This window comes from Tenebrio molitor, chromosome 1 (genome assembly GCF_963966145.1).
Source record: "Tenebrio molitor chromosome 1, icTenMoli1.1, whole genome shotgun sequence".
NCBI lineage: Eukaryota > Metazoa > Arthropoda > Insecta > Coleoptera > Tenebrionidae > Tenebrio > Tenebrio molitor.
The window spans coordinates 12,674,401-12,690,496 of record NC_091046.1 but is presented as its reverse complement, the minus strand read 5'-3'; the positions used below and the strand labels follow the sequence as shown (position 1 = coordinate 12,690,496).

The following is a 16,096-nucleotide window of genomic DNA, read 5'->3' as shown; positions in this document are numbered from 1 at the left end:
ATCAAATATCAATAACTAAAAACAAAAATGGTTATTAGATTTTATTTTTTAGTCAGTTTTTGGGTTTTTAACAAATAATTTAACACATTAGCACTTTTTGTTTTAGTTTAAACATTTATTTTACCAATGTAAAAATTTTATTTGTTTAAATGTAAAAAAATATGCTCGCAAATTATTATAGAATCTGGAATAGTTTTTGCCAAAACTAAAAATTGTTATTTTTTTACTGGGGTCAGTTGTTAATATACGTATAAGTTTCATAGGCTAATCTGTTTTTATTACGATTACAATTCATAAGTTGTGAAGTTAGTATGTACCATAATTAATTTACTTGATTATTTTAACATTAGAGTATAAGGTGATTTAACAGCACGTGTTTCTTTATTTCATCCTTTTTTTAAATATGTGTATCAGGAGTATTCTATGATGAATACAAGTTGTAGATATGACTGTATTACTACATTATGATTAATTTGTATAAGGAATGTGTCGTGGTCGCCCTATTGTTGAATTGCCATTATAGCATACAATGTTAAAAGGTCAAAAGAATTAGGTAAGTCTGTCCGTCGACTAAAAATTGAAGATTCTAATTATCCTTACTGTCAGCTTCTTTTCATTTTCTCTCCCAGCCAGAATTGTAAAACCACGAGGATTCGTCACGCGACTTGCCCCAACTGGATTCTAAACTATTTTCCTGAAGCAAAATTTGTATTAACTTTGTGCATACAAATTCAAATATTAAATCATACTCCAAACTGAGAATGTCCCATCGTCGACGAACTGAGGTAATCCATATTGGAGTAATAAGGATAGTTGTTGTAACAATTGGTAGATGAGTTTGTAGTACTGAGAACCGGGGGCTGCGAGGAGGAGCACCAAGAACGATGTTGCTCTAGAGTGAAGCTGTCTATGGAAGCCGGCGACCAAATGCTTGAATTTGCAGAGTTCGTGTAAGTCGACGAAGCAATCTGCAATTTCAAACTTAGAGCATTGTTGAAGACCACTGGAAGAGTTACCGTCGGCGAGCTGGTACTTCCACTAGAAACGTGCAGTTGGGGTTTGATGTAGTTCGGACTGTCTCTAAGGTGTGGCGCCGCCGTCACACTCGGCGAACTAGCCGAAGAACTGAAATCGTTCGAGAATGAGAGGCGGATAAAAAAGAACTAAAAATCAAGTTACCTCGTACTGGTATTGTTGTTTATCGAAACTGGTGTCGGTGATGATTTGGTCAAAATGGTGGCCGCTTTATTTTTTAACTTGGTTGTTTTCTCAACGCTTTGTTGTTGATTGTGTTGTTTTTGTTGTTGGCGGCATTTAGCTCGTCTGTTTTTGAACCATACCTGAAAAACACAACAGTATTGGTTCGTTACGGTGAAGATTTCGTTTTTTGAAATCACGAATGAAACGGCTACAAATAAAAAGAATAGTGATAGGTTGTTCGGCGTTTAAAACAGAACCACTATTCAAATGTAAAACACTACATAAATAGTTGCAAATTATTATATGTAGAATCTGCAGCAACAGATTTTACCAAAACTAAAAATTGTTACTTTAGAACTATTTACCTACTCCCAACATTTGAAAAAATAATGTTCAAGAACTGTGGTTACCGTCTTATAAATTGTTATAAACAGACAATAAATTGCTAAATATTCAGTGTCGTCAGTACCTACTTTAACAACTCATAAAATATTCAAAGATACTAACTAAAAACTCTCAAAATTATAACTGATGGATCGCTGTTGTAGAAAACGAAAAAATCTTCCATATAAAATAAAAAAACAGATATGAAAATAATAAAAATAAATCGTTAGGTTTGCTGTCAACAATATGGTATTTTTAAAACATGTTTTTCATTAGGAGGTAAATTAAATAAAGTAAATGACTCGTTCTATAGTAATTACCTACAAAATTCAAATTTTTTTGATACATGAAAATAAACTACATTACATAGGTATTACCATTTCATTTTCAATTTTTTCTAATTTGTTTTATAAAATGTAAACCTCAGTAATAAAGAAAACGTATTTAAAATATTTTATGGTTATATTGTTATTATCACTCATTCCACATCTTGTTGATGTAGATTCTTTTTATTTAATATGTAGAGGATAATTTCTTTGAATAGGCATGATAATATAACTTCTTTGTGTTCTAATAAGTTTGTTAATGTTATAGATTAGAAACGATAATCTTCATTTTAATGCCACATAATTCATATAATAATGAATAGAATAAAGCTCCGTCAGAAACATTATTATATTATGATGCTTAATAAAACTATAACGTTTCTCTTAAAAATGGGATTTTGTTCCATAAATACAAATAAAGTCCATTCAAAAATCAAAAAACCACCAACTTCGCATTTTCCTCGATAATTACTATCGGCAACGCTGTCTAGTGTAAAATTTGGTGAGACTTGTAATTTTGAGGTTAAATGTTTATTAAGTGTCTTGTTTTTCTAGGCATGTTTAAGTAAAAATAATAAGAATCAATAATAAATCAATAAACGAAATTCAAAGCAATTGAATTTTATTTTGAATCAAATAAATGTTATGATTTATAACTACCAACATAACTAGGGTTTTTTAAATTTTACCAACCTAAAGCAACAGGTGGTGGTTTTTTGATTTTTGAATGGACATTAAAGTCCATTCACGTTGAATTTTCCTCTCAAGGTCAAATAATTTAATTTTTTGGCTCTGTAATTATGTTTTATAAATAGTAACATGCAGCTAACCAACATAATGCGATTTAGCAATGCTCAATCCAACCTGTACGGTGTTTACCTGCATGTTACTATTTACAAAACATAATTACAGAGCCAAAAAAATTATTATTCACTTCAATTTTAATTTTTACAACAAGTTTCAGCTAGTTCTTGAAATGTACTAAATCATTATGCATCAGCCTTAATTTTGTGATATTCACCGTCACTGTGACAGGACTTTTAATATAAAGGATACATTTTTTGCAAGGACCGTCTTGAATGTACCGGTCGGGCTTAATGACTAACCAGACGTAACTTCACCGTCGGGTGTGACGGATGATTTATTATAAATATTTATGGTAAAACGTGAGTAGAATTAATCAGCAAAGTGAATTAATAAAGCAATTTTTTTCGCACTTGAAGTAATTCATCGCTCTTACCAATTTAAATGTAATTATTTAAAACAACATATGTTCTTCTGCGAAGTACGTGATATACATTATTCAAGGAACATATTCTTAATTGAAGTTCACGTCGCGATAATTTTAAGTTTTCAGTGCGCTGTATACAAGAATGTAACTGAGCTGTGATATCAAGTACCCCATAACTGAAAATCGATAGACTACGTGTCACATTCTGACAAAAGGAATCCTCACAATTGCTGGAAATGAGAACAGAATTTCTGTTCAATGCAGATAAAGGTTTCTCTGTTCGATCTGTTGACCGTTATTAGCTACAACGTCATAATTGTAGCCTTGTTTGCCTAATTTTAAAAGTACAATTTTAATGGAGAAATACTTAAAATTTCTGAAAGTAACGTCTGTAAACATTGTTCACGTGTAGAGCCCATAAGTGAAATGTACCGAGTTCCAAGACCTTATACATATTTCTATTTTTTTATCGTCTGCTGCAATGAATATCAATTGATTTTGATTTTTGGTTGGCCGCCACCTACTAACCGCTAGAAAAGAGCTTTAAGCTCCAATAGCGAAAGTGATCTTGAACGTGTGCCAACAATAAAATCGTTAACCGACATGACAATCGCAAAACGCAGGGGCGCAACGAAATGCACAATGCAAAGTCATAATAAATCAGTAAGGAGCACATTAGAAAGCGATCCATTTGAGAGTGAATGGTACAATTGTTGAGAGCTGGTCGTTAACTTATTAGCTATACCGTGTAATGCACAAGCACGCCTCGCCCACGGCTATTGTTCCTTTACGAAGGGACCCCTAGGACCCGAGGCGACAAATTGCTCTCCCGTGTGTTTGTTTCTTTATGGATGACAATCCTCGGCGCGCCATTTGTCATTTATACCTTCTCAATTACAGTAATTTGTTGCGCAATGCACAGTTTTGGTTGGGTTAAGCCTACGACGGCTTTTTAGGGTGGGCTTTACCCCACTTACCTATAATTTATTACTGTGTAAAATTTATAACAAAGCCTTTATAAATAATAGATTATCAACTACCGTCTTTGGACTTGTGTCTGATACCTATGACTAAAACCATATACCCGCCACACCGCCTACACGCCGTTTTTGTTCGGGAGATTGTTTTCAGAATAATTTCATATTCAACATTACCTACGGAATTCTGTTTTCATGTTTTGAAGCATGCGTTGTATATGATACAAAATAAATAATACATATAATACATAAGTAGATGTATCTGAACAGTTGTAGAAATAGTAAACATCATTTATTAATGGTGGGTACTATTGTACCCACCTAAACATACCTATTATTGTGAGTTGGTAAAAACCATTGTCTTCAAAATATTTTTGTTTAAATGAGAAATTATTATTTCATCTACAAGAATATAAATATTTTGATAAAAACCTATGATGTACATATGTATGTACCACATTAACAACTTGGATTTGACCAAAAAATATAATATTTAATTGTTGTCAGTCTTCAATCTGAGCCACTAACATGTTACTTACGAGTACATGAGTGAGCAACTGAAGTTTGTAACTTTGTAAACCTTAAAATCGTAGTTCTAGGTTGACATTTTAATTATTATTAATTATAATTTGTTTAAGGATGAACTGGAGTAACATTGAAAAATGGCGAAAATTGCTCAAAATTGGTACAATAGTCCTTTTATCCATGGTAAAGTACTGTGCCAAATTAAAAAAAAAAATTGATCGAGGAATTTTAAAGTTATTACCTTTTAAAGTTTCGGGATATTTTACACGCGTTCTTATGAGAAATCGATCAATGCTCGTATATAAATTGATAAAAAACATATTTCAAAATGGCCAATTTTCCTTAAATTTTTCACACATGAAGTATCGATATCATAGATTTTTCTAATGAATTTACAAAAGTTGGTCGAGGATTTTCCATGTAATCGCTAATTATGTATGTATGTATGTGGAAAAACACGGTTTTTGAGGTTATGTACCTGTTTTAAAATCAATAAAAAGTGAACAAAATGCATATAATTGACGTCGGTATGCAATATTACACTCATATCCCACGTTTTACTACAGTTACGTTAAGAACTTTAACAGTAATGCAATGAAAATTGAATTCAGTGTGCTTCTGTTTACTTTTACGTACAGTCTTAGTCAAAATATTGTAAAATCACATGTAAGTAATTATCTAAATATCAAGAAATTTGTAAATGTTTTTCGTAATAATTTTTTGATAAGCAAACTATAGAACTTACTTTATTTTACAAGTTTTAATCGTTTTAATTTCAAGTTTTGGTACAAAATTAATCTCTTTTTTTCGTCACAATAGCAATATCTAATTTGCTTTTTCACATTTTTCACACCTGAATTTGGCAACACTGAATAGAGATGTCACCCAAAATGTTTGCAGGGATGAGTAACAATTTCTCACTACCCGTTGAAAAGATCTGTTTCTTGTATAAGTCAAAAATTAATTTTCTGGTTGATAAATGCCTGTCAGAACGGATATACTCGTATGTACGAGTATGTAGGAATCTTATCACTTATCTGTGATAAATTAAAGGCATGAATTAAGCAGGAGAGCACGTGTGGAATTCTTTGTAGGTCTAGACGTATCAATTAATCTTGAACTGTTTTACACGAGATATGTAAATACCTTAGTTATCTAGAAAAATATTGAGATTTACATTAAGAGTAACATTTAGATTAATAAACGTGAGAATATTTTATTTAATTATAATATCTTGCTCGGTTGCTACTTTATCCTATTCCTAAACATCGTTCACTTTGTTTTCACATAATGGGAGGCCATGATTTATTTTTTTAACGTTGGAGACACTGATTGATTTCCGTCACTAAAGTGCCTGACATGCGGACCTATCAAAATGAACATAAAGTCCATTCACGTTGGATTTTCTCTGCCAAATTGTTCTCACGTTGCAAGCCTGCGCCTCCTTTCCTAGTAATTTTTACATTATCGTGTTTTATTCGTGATAGAGCAATTGAGAGCGATTTGACGTCTTTAATTTTGAATGTTAGTTTGACGTGTGAAATAAAGTCACAGATTTTTTAATAAAATTCTATTCCTGGGTGATTTTACCATGGCGAAAAGAAAAAAAGGTTAATTTTAAAATTGGGTTAACCTTCCACAACTGACGTAATGTGACGAAACCCGCAAGCTAATACGGACTCAAGAAAAAATAGCTTCAGTTCGAAAATTAATTAGTCAGAATTCTTTAATATTTAATGTATTGTATGTATTAACATGATTATAATCTATTTACGACCTTTATTGAGCAGTTTTAACAATACAACGTTATCTTAAAGGTAATGTGTACATCGAAAAAACTTAAATTAGAAAAAAATCATTAAAAATCAAAATACACCTTTCTTTTGTGGTATGCAATTGTAACAATACATTCTTGAAACGTCACAACCACAATCAAAACGTATAAGTGTCTCTGAATAACTGAAATTTTATTGCCAAATTTGTTCCATCATTTAGATGCATTCCTTACTTCCATCGCTTCCAATGAAAGAAACTTCACACAATTTCGTATTGGGTTCATTTTCTATAACTTATTCTGGTTTCTCATCAGTCATCACTGTAGTCATTAAGGGTTTTTTCACTTAATCAACAACGCAAGCAACAAACATCAGTAGGTAGGAGTTAGGTACCTATTGTATGTTCCTATTCCTAATCCTATCATACCGATTAACAACTGACACTATTTTTAGTGCAAATGATCACAAAATGGATGTATTATTACCTATTGTTATCCTCTAAAAACAATATTTGAAAAATGACTGTTTCTTTGCTGACAGCGAATAACATAACCTCTACAGTCTACGAATGACTTGGTTACTTTATCAGCCCGTATTGGTGACATACACAGCTAAAGCATTTTTGAAGTAAAAATCACACCGCCACATTATTGAATTATTTGACCTTGACTAGGAAAATCCAACGTGAATGGACTTTAACATGTTACTGAATTTCCCTCGATGTCTGAGTAGGTATTCTTCTATTGCAAACTAGTACTATGGCGGACAATAAATTTAGGCCGGCAAATTTCTGACATTTCAAAAAAGTCAATGCAAGCGACCATTTATTGTCATTATGACTGATGTGTCAGTTTGTCAAACTGAAGGTTTTCAAGCTGTTTGGCGTTTCCTTCGCCTTTTTCGTAACTTACAGATCATGACGTACTAGCATAACTGATTTGTAGTAGCACTTCTCTCTGGTGCACGCTTCTTTTCCCAATTTTAATTTTGATTATCGCTGTCACGATGACAAGAATGACAAAAATCGAAAATGGGGTTAGTTGAACATAATGCCAGCTTCACATTTTGATGTCAACTCAATGACAGCCTAAATTTATTGTCCGCCATAGTACATACAATTGACAACAATGCACTAGACATTTATGCTATTTATAACCTCAAACTTAGAAAAACATAACCTAATTCAACAGACAGCTTTATTGCAAAATTTCTATGGCCTCCCATTATGTCAAAACAACGTGAATGCAATTTACTTACAAAAAAGTCCTAAAAAACTACATTTTACTGCACCGCTCTATTTGCCAAATCAGAAGAAGAATTGATTTCGACCACGTCCCTAAGTCTTTAATTCTTTGTTTTAGTTTTTTTAACTCTTTTTTGTAATTTCTGATTCTAATATGTACTAATTGTTACTTAGCCGTAAGAGAATGTTGTTATAATTAAAACAAGCAAAACATACCTGCTTTCGTCATTTAAAAAATGTCTGTTGTGTCGCACGTGAGACAGCATTAGCGTCTCGTGTAAGAATTTCCCCAATAAATTTTAATTTACCGTGCGGGACGAATTTATCTCTCGTTAAAGAAACACCTGTTCGTTCCGCGAAAAAACTTCAAATTACCTGAACTCTGGATTCTGGCAGATTAATTTTAAGAGCGACTTCTTCTCTCATAAAAATGTCAGGGTACCGCGTCTTTCCGAAGAGGGCCTCCAGGACATCGAGCTGAGCCCTGGTGAAGGTCGTCCTCTCCCGGCGCTGTTTTCGTTGATTACCTGCGCAAACACATGAATCAGGATTACCACCTTTATAATCCTCCTCACTCATTAAAACGGCTCAAAGGTGCGAAACAGCCAGTCTTTGTAGACAATCGAACACAATTTCGCCGATAAAAAAATAGGGCGTCATATTTATTCGGGAATGGTTTTTAACAGTTGGAATTTTTCGCGGTGGCACATGCGGCATGTGACTAATAAATCAATCACGATTAACGATAAAATAGAATAAAACGTATCATGAATCTGATGTGATTGTGGAATTCGGCAGAAGCGCATTATGTGGACGTGGGTGCATACATTTTATTTAATAACATAAATGAGTACTTTGGTGTCGATTCGGTTGCAATAAATTTAAATAATTTACCTAAAATAACATATCGAGCACATAAAACGTAATTGTAAGGATTTATCATATTTATTCACCAATAATTACAAACGAAATTATTTTGTTTTATATGAATCTCTTTGTTCCCAGTATTTATTCAACCGAAAATACATTACGATTTGTCAATATTTTATTATTTAAAATTATACCAACATCACTGTACTAAAAATGTATATGCGGAGTTTTGTAAAATGTTTAAATTATACGATAATGAATAAAGTATTATTGAAGTAAAAGCTACCTATTTTTTATTCATTATTTAATTTTACCCAAAGTAATTGTGGTGAAAATGTTATGAGCTCTCATGAGCTGTTGTAAAAGTTTTGGCACTTGAAGTAATGTATTAAACTGATGTTCGAGGCAGTAATTACCTCCTGGATATCCAGCCATGGATGAATGAAGTGAGTCCACCGGTAATCCATGTAAACCTAAACCTGGCACGGGGTAAGGGGCCGACTTTAAATAGGCCATACTTGAGGAACTTCCGCCGCAAGTGCTTCCAAAGCCCGGAAACGTCAGTTCGCTTTCGGGATTGCATCTGTAAATGAAGAGTTTGCTGTAGTTATAAATCACCTTTTTTTACAATGAGATTATAATATTATATCTAAAATAGGAACCATTGAATAGATGTAATACATTTATTCACAAATGGTAATTTTTTTTTATACGAATAATTATTATCAAGCCAATTAGCTTAACATAATAGGGACAAGTATGTATAAATACTCAATGTACGACTACAGATATAGCTAATAAAACCATTTTTGTAGCATCTCTGATACTGTTTTTACGACTTCATATTATAATGATTGTAATTTTTGTTATCGTGTAAATTTGAATGTAAAATTTTTAAACAGTCTTAAATTTTATTACTCTACTTATTAACCGTATCAATTTCTTTAAAAAGCTGGCCAAAATTTTACAAGAGATAAATTTGTTACATGTACATATTTCCATTTTGATACGTTAAAATAACATGTAGACATGAAGATTTTTAATAATTAATTTTAAAAAGATAATGAAACAAGTGAAGTCAGGAATTACTATGTGGAAAAACCGTAAAAATCGTACGATATTTAAAAACAGCCACGTTAACTTTGGAAATGTACTGTGGGTTGCATTTTCAATTCCGCCGGGCTCATTATTACTCGTGAAATACTCTGTATATACGGGCGTTGAAAAATTTATAAACATACTTCAAATCTAACTGAAATGCAAATGTGAAGCGTAAGATCTATAGTGTGTTCATATTTATTATTTTGTCATTTCTTTTCTTCTTTTTTACATTCATATTCGGATTTGCATGTAAACGGCTCACCTATTTCTGTGTTTATATTGTGGCATAAGTGTAATATTATGTTCAAGTTGTATCTATTAATAATAGTTATAATATAATATATCTAATGTTCAAAACTATAAATTTTAGGAATTTAGTGGTTGCTGAAACAACATTGATATATGATCCACAGAAAACAGTTTGCTGTCAAATAGTACATCAAGACGTCCTAATTTTTCTCTTTACATTCCTTTTTATGCGCTATGTTAATTAAACAAGCTCTACCGATTGTTGAGAATCCCCTGTATGACAGATAATAACAATCCTCATTTAACTTGGTGAAGCAGATAGTGTAAATTTTCTAAAATGTTTTGTGTCCTGTGCCTGTTCTTCGCAATTTAAATAGAATGTATTTATCTTATTCCGTGCAACAGTCGGTTGAATGTACCTACCCATTGAAGATCGATCGTTTTTAGTGGATGAAGCTTTAAAAAATCAACATTCACTATTTGCCTAGAGTGTCACCCCTTTCCGACACAAAGAAAAGGACACGACAGTTTGCAGACAGCATGGTGCCGGAGAATCTAAGAACGCAAGAATTGGTCACTAATGTAGAAAATACTGTTATTATCGAGAGCTTAAGGCGGCATCAGACAAACATCTTCCCTTAAAAACGCCCCGAAACGCTTGTCCCGTTGGTCAATGCACATTCTTCCTATTACCAAACGAACGCTTCAGATACTCTTCTACGCGATTAACTCAAAAAATTGGGTTTCATTCAAGAGAGACGTTCTCGTAATTGTCATTAGATCGTACAAAGAGTCAAGATGACACAAGATGCCGCTTTGTGTGGTGTTTGTGAATTTTGCTGTTATGTGAACGGGGTAATAGTCTATTAGCCCCTTGTGCCAATTAGGATGCTGACGTTTTATGCGATTTAAATCTAGCCCGGAGTTTTTGATGTCGGAAACTGGCCCCTCCGTCTTATTAGGGGTAAACAGAGGGTGGCAATCGAGTTAGACACGACATGATCACTCTGATAACGTTAATGATGGACCATTAGCCAGATTGTTTGATGCTGAAAAGTGCACGTCAATTACATCGATGCCGTTCAATTTATTCCTTAATTAATCAAGAAACAAAAAGACCGCAGCGGAACTAATAATTACAACTTCTTCTGTTTTAGTCCTCACATTTTATTTTGCTTGTTCTAACCGTGAATTAGTTTTTGTTTAATGTTCAACTAACGGACACGTTAACCCACTTGTGTTTGGAGTGTTTTGATTGAATTAAAGAGAAAGGGTAGAATTTGGGAATTCTCACCAACCGACAACCCCTATGTAAACTGCACCCATTGACAGGACCCGAAGAAACACTGTGCTCCCTAGACGTTAGTTGTTTAAAATGTATTTTAATCTGTCTTAATCTGGCAAGGCATGACGTTTCTTTTGTATTTCAGGATTATGTCGTCGCTAACGCCTCTTCTTGGGTCAAGGTGTCAAAGAAACCTGACGCTTGTATCAAGGACAATAAAGTCCAACTTGTTGTAGGCTGTAATCAAACACCCGAAATTTTGATGACAACTTTTTTAGATTCCTAAGCCGAATTTATCTTATCTCAGATTGACGACTTCTCTTTAGTGATTTTTCAAATATTTGGGGGTGTTAAGGAGGTTATTAAAGGATTTTAAAAGGCGTCAAATCGTTTCCGTTCCAACTTGTTGGGTTTCTGCTCGCACGCCACACATGCTTCTTTATTGATTAAACTCAAACTGTATCCAATCCATAATTAATTGAAAATAATTTTATTTATATAATCAAGAAAATAGCATTTTTTTTGTTGTACTTATTATCTTTTGTTATTATATGTACTAGTTAAAGGTTAAAAAATATTCTTTTTATGCATAATGGGCATTATTACGATCTTTAGTATAAGATATCTATATTTTTAAATTATAGGACATCATCCGGAAAATATGAACTTAAATTATTCCATTTATTCATTGTTATTTTCATGATAATAGTTGTCGTTACAAAAAAATATCAATTTGCATACAATTTTTTATGGCTTTAATACTAAAAACATACATGTTTGTTTCAATATTGTTTCCAATATAAAAAAAGTTTAAATTAATTTCTTATGGAATACACCCACCCGAAATACAACAGAATTTTATATCTAGTAGACTTAACTCACCGAACACTTCGGAGGGTAAATACAAAAAAAAAAATATTGACGCATTTTATTATATCAGTAATTTAGTTGATGAAATAGTTATTTGTGTATCAAGGCCCAAAAAGTGCATCTTTTTCGTCCGAGTCTGGGTTTTCTAGTCGAGGCGCAGCCGAGACTTGAAAACAGGCGAGGACAAAAGGCACTTTTTGGTCGAGGTGCGCACAACGTTTTTCGCGTTCGTTTAGGCAAAAAATTTTGAAAAACATGAATTAATTGTAAATTTTGAGGTTATTATATTATTTTTAGATCAAATAATTTTTTTTTGACAATTAGACTATTTATATAAATTTTCCAAAGGCTCGTAAATTAAAAATTATTATTATTGTATTATTTCTCCTGGTCAAAGAATTGACACTTACCTCATTTCAAAATATTTATGTCTCAAAAGTTCAGTATCGAATCCAGGGCGAAAAATCTGCTAGATTTGTTAGGAATAAGGCAAGGTGATAATATCTCGCAGACTTAGTTTCAAATCATAATTTAATGTCCAGTATAGTAAATTTTCATTACAAATCTAAGAAGACAAGCGTCTTAAATGGTAAGAGTGCTACTGCAAACCTTGACAAAAATGAAAATGGAGCAAAATACACCATTTATGCTATTACTTACTTAAATTTAAGTAAGTAAATAATGTGTTTTATTCAGTTTTATCGGCCCTATAGACATCTGTTTGGACCATTTTGATCAAGTTGTGAAGTAAACCATCAATAACAAACTATTGAGACACCAGAATGTCGATAAAAGTTTAAAGCTTAGAAAAATAAAATAGAGAACGTACAGCCAATTTAATGATTCATATTTTTGTTCGTGCAGAACATCAGAAATGACATACTCGTATGTGTAGATATATTGTTTGTCAATAAGGTTTGTGAAATAGCATCATATCTTGGAACGACAGTATAAAATTAAACCTCAATGTCAAATATTTACAACCAAAACTTATCCACCGCTCTGATCACAGTTTTGAAATTATTTAAAACTACATGGACCATCATAATGTAAGACGGTGACATATACATATTATATTGAGTATTGGGAATTTTAAATATTTTTAAATTTATTTTGTACTAAAACTTGCGCAACAATTAAGAGTTCTTCCTAGGCCGACGGCAGGCGACGACAGTTGCAGCTGCAGTTTCTTTATTTAAATTAGATAAATTGTTATAATATATTTGTTTTTAATTTAATTCTCTATAATAGCTGATTTTCTGTACCGAACATAAATTTTAAAAGGTTTCTATGCAAAGAATCCGAATCCACTGAGAACTGTCAAGAACATTTATTTCTTCTTTAGCTTTCCTCAAAATAACTACTAGTTACGAAAGAACCTTGGTCTACGTGTCAAAGGGTACTTACTAAAAATAATTTTAATTTTTTTTATTCCCATATGTCTAATTTGTAAACTATAGAGTAACAATATAAATAAAATTGAAAGAGTAAGAACGATTAGAGTATTATAGCAATATGTATTTAATTCACCAAGAATTAACAAGAAAAAGCCGGAAACGGAAAAAGGCAAAAAAAAATATTTGAAGATGATCCTGTAAGAAATAAAGTTGACTTATCTGAGCTCTTTTCTCTGCTGGTGCTCACTTGATACTGGTGTGGCATTATCTTAGGCACTACCACATTTTTGATAATGATTTTTCTACAACGCGACGCTCATCTTTTTAAACAATTTTGTTTTTCGGTCAGAATTTATCTTTCATCAGATTTTTACAAACTGACCTACACTTTGAAAACGAAAAAACAGACAAATATGTGAAGGTACAAAAAAATTGTCCCCCCTTAATATTGAGGATGACATTCAAGATTACCTTAATAAGATTTAAGTTGCTTCCATTTGTTAGTAGTTTAGAGAGTAGTCTAGGAATTTTCTCGAGCTTGAATGCATAGTTCTTAAAATAAACAGAAGGGTTGTAAATATAATAATCTTCAGTTAAATTGTTAGTTTAATGGGGTGAACGGTCCTTGCCAATACAATTATTTTAATCCAGGTAACTTCGCAGGAGGCGGATAAACCTATACCACCCCATTATTCGATGAAGATCACTCCATTTAACTAACCGATCATCATTAGAGTACTAAATGCACGCACGTGTTCATGTTTGATTTGGTTTGGGTAACAATGCATTGATCGCTACCGGTGTTATGACCATCCTATGGGTACTATGACGACGGTTTCCATTATCATCAACTACACTCGAATTTATCGCCAGACAAAAATGCAAATCCTCTTTCACATGAATTTGTTTTTGTAGGGGGAACTATCCGATTGTACTTGGTTCAACCTTCAGAGTCTGGAATTGCTACACGGATGCCTCATAATTTTGAATGTTAAGAACGCCATTTCAGACAAGTTATTTTTCTGATGTTTTGCATTATTTACTCCACGGTGGTGTGGCGGCAGTTAAGTTAATACAGCCCTGTAGAAAAGTGCGTTGCGTAAATTGGGGTCAGACAAACAGCCTTTTACGGTTGTTATCTCAAGACTCCAGTAGCAGTGTAGCCGTGATGGCCATCGAGAGCCCGACTGCAAACCCAGATAAGAGCTGAAGTGGCTGTGAAGAGGGGTTCGTCCCTTCAATCAACCCCTCTACTAGACAACTCTATTAGAGGAACACACGACTTTATGTTTATTGTTTTATAGTGGGAAATTTACACCTCGCATGACCGTTAGAGTGTGTAATTTAATGGGAAAAGTGAAGACGTGCTTCAAAAGTGAGCTTTTAGAATGTGGAAAATAAGTTTCAATTAGCTGTTAAGCAGACAACATTTTTCCGTGGGTATCTCCTCGTAATTCTTACATTCCTTTACTACAGGTAAAGAAGTAAAAAGTCTTAAAATGCAAAATTTGTTTTCTTTCTTATAAAAAATATTGTTGAAATATGTCTATGAAAATTCATGTTTGATAACTTTATTTTTATGGTACGCTAACAACATTTTTCTCAGTTCCTTGAATCTTTTCGTTTCAAGTTTAACTTTTGGTACCTACTCGATCAACTTTGCGGATATTGGTAGAGACTACATATCTTAAAATTCAAAATTTTTAAATGTATAATTACATTTTTCTTTACATAAAATCACAATCAGTTATCTATTTTTGAAAGTGGATTATCTATTGTTACAAAATTGAAATGTATTTATTATCGCAAAATAATTACCTATTCGTGCATGCAGATTTATCAAATAATAGGTAACCGATTTAAAATTTAAAAAATGTAAGAGATATCTACTGTAGAATAACGTTAAGCTTTTACATTTTCAGTTTTATAAAGAAACTGTTAACCTCAGACAATTATTTTATTACATAAACGCATTATATGTAGAAGTGAACGAAATAAAAACATACATACATATATAGTAAATGTACTGTTGAATTCTTAAAACACTTCATACTGCAATGTTAATTAAGTTGATAAGATAAATTCAAGAAAATTATTTTTTTTACAAATTCATATAAATATGTACGGCCCATGGACAAATAAAACTGGGACATTTAAAATTTAAGCTATGTAAATTAGACTATTCAACTATCAATATATTTGTCAGTGTCTGTATAATCTGTCATACCAAAGTTAATCTATTTGTGAGAAAGCCGTAATTAAACGATGGAGATTTGTAAATTTTGAATTTATGTTTATCATTTTGTTCCAGTTTTATTTGTCCATCGACTGTACTTACAGTTAATTTCCTATTGACTGTAAAATTTGATGAAAACTTACCCAGCAGTGAGGCTGTTTGACCACATCTACTTTGGTCGCTGAAACAAAACAAATATTTTGACTATTCTAATTGTAATATAAATGATTAAATCATGTTTTTTGTTCGACACTGTCAGAATTTGAGAATTTTCTCTTGTCTGAACGGATTTTGATAAATGTCACAACTTGTCAAAACGAAACGTCAAGCTAATTTTAAAGATTTTAAGCGATTTGGAGCCTTTAAGGGGCTCGTCGAACAAAAAAAATGTATTCAACTCGTTCTTGTGTAAATTGGGCTCTTTTTG

The 16,096-nt window shown here is 32.4% G+C and overlaps 1 protein-coding gene across 1 annotated transcript; it reads right to left on the bottom strand.

The window, feature by feature from the left end:
• Positions 1 to 28: 28 nt before the first annotated feature.
• Positions 29 to 15,852, bottom strand: LOC138126672 (homeobox protein OTX2-like). Its single transcript, XM_069042440.1, has 7 exons — positions 15,813 to 15,852; positions 8,948 to 9,114; positions 8,037 to 8,188; positions 1,180 to 1,340; positions 1,017 to 1,125; positions 750 to 968; positions 29 to 694 (listed from the first exon to the last, which is right to left on the bottom strand). Exons 1-7 carry the CDS (start codon positions 15,836 to 15,838, stop codon positions 614 to 616), a joined length of 915 nt encoding a protein of 304 aa, XP_068898541.1. The 5' UTR covers positions 15,839 to 15,852; the 3' UTR covers positions 29 to 613.
• Positions 15,853 to 16,096: the final 244 nt, after the last annotated feature.

Bases quoted from the DNA above. Each gene is read 5' to 3' on its own strand.
- LOC138126672 (XM_069042440.1), bottom strand. From the start codon at position 15,838: ATGTGGTCAAACAGCCTCACTGCTGG. The intron at 8,189-8,947 runs GTAATTACTGCC...GTGTTTGCGCAG, and splicing joins CATGGCTGGATATCCAGGAG to GTAATCAACGAAAACAGCGC. The intron at 969-1,016 runs GTAACTCTTCCA...TTGAAATTGCAG, and splicing joins GAAGTACCAGCTCGCCGACG to ATTGCTTCGTCGACTTACAC.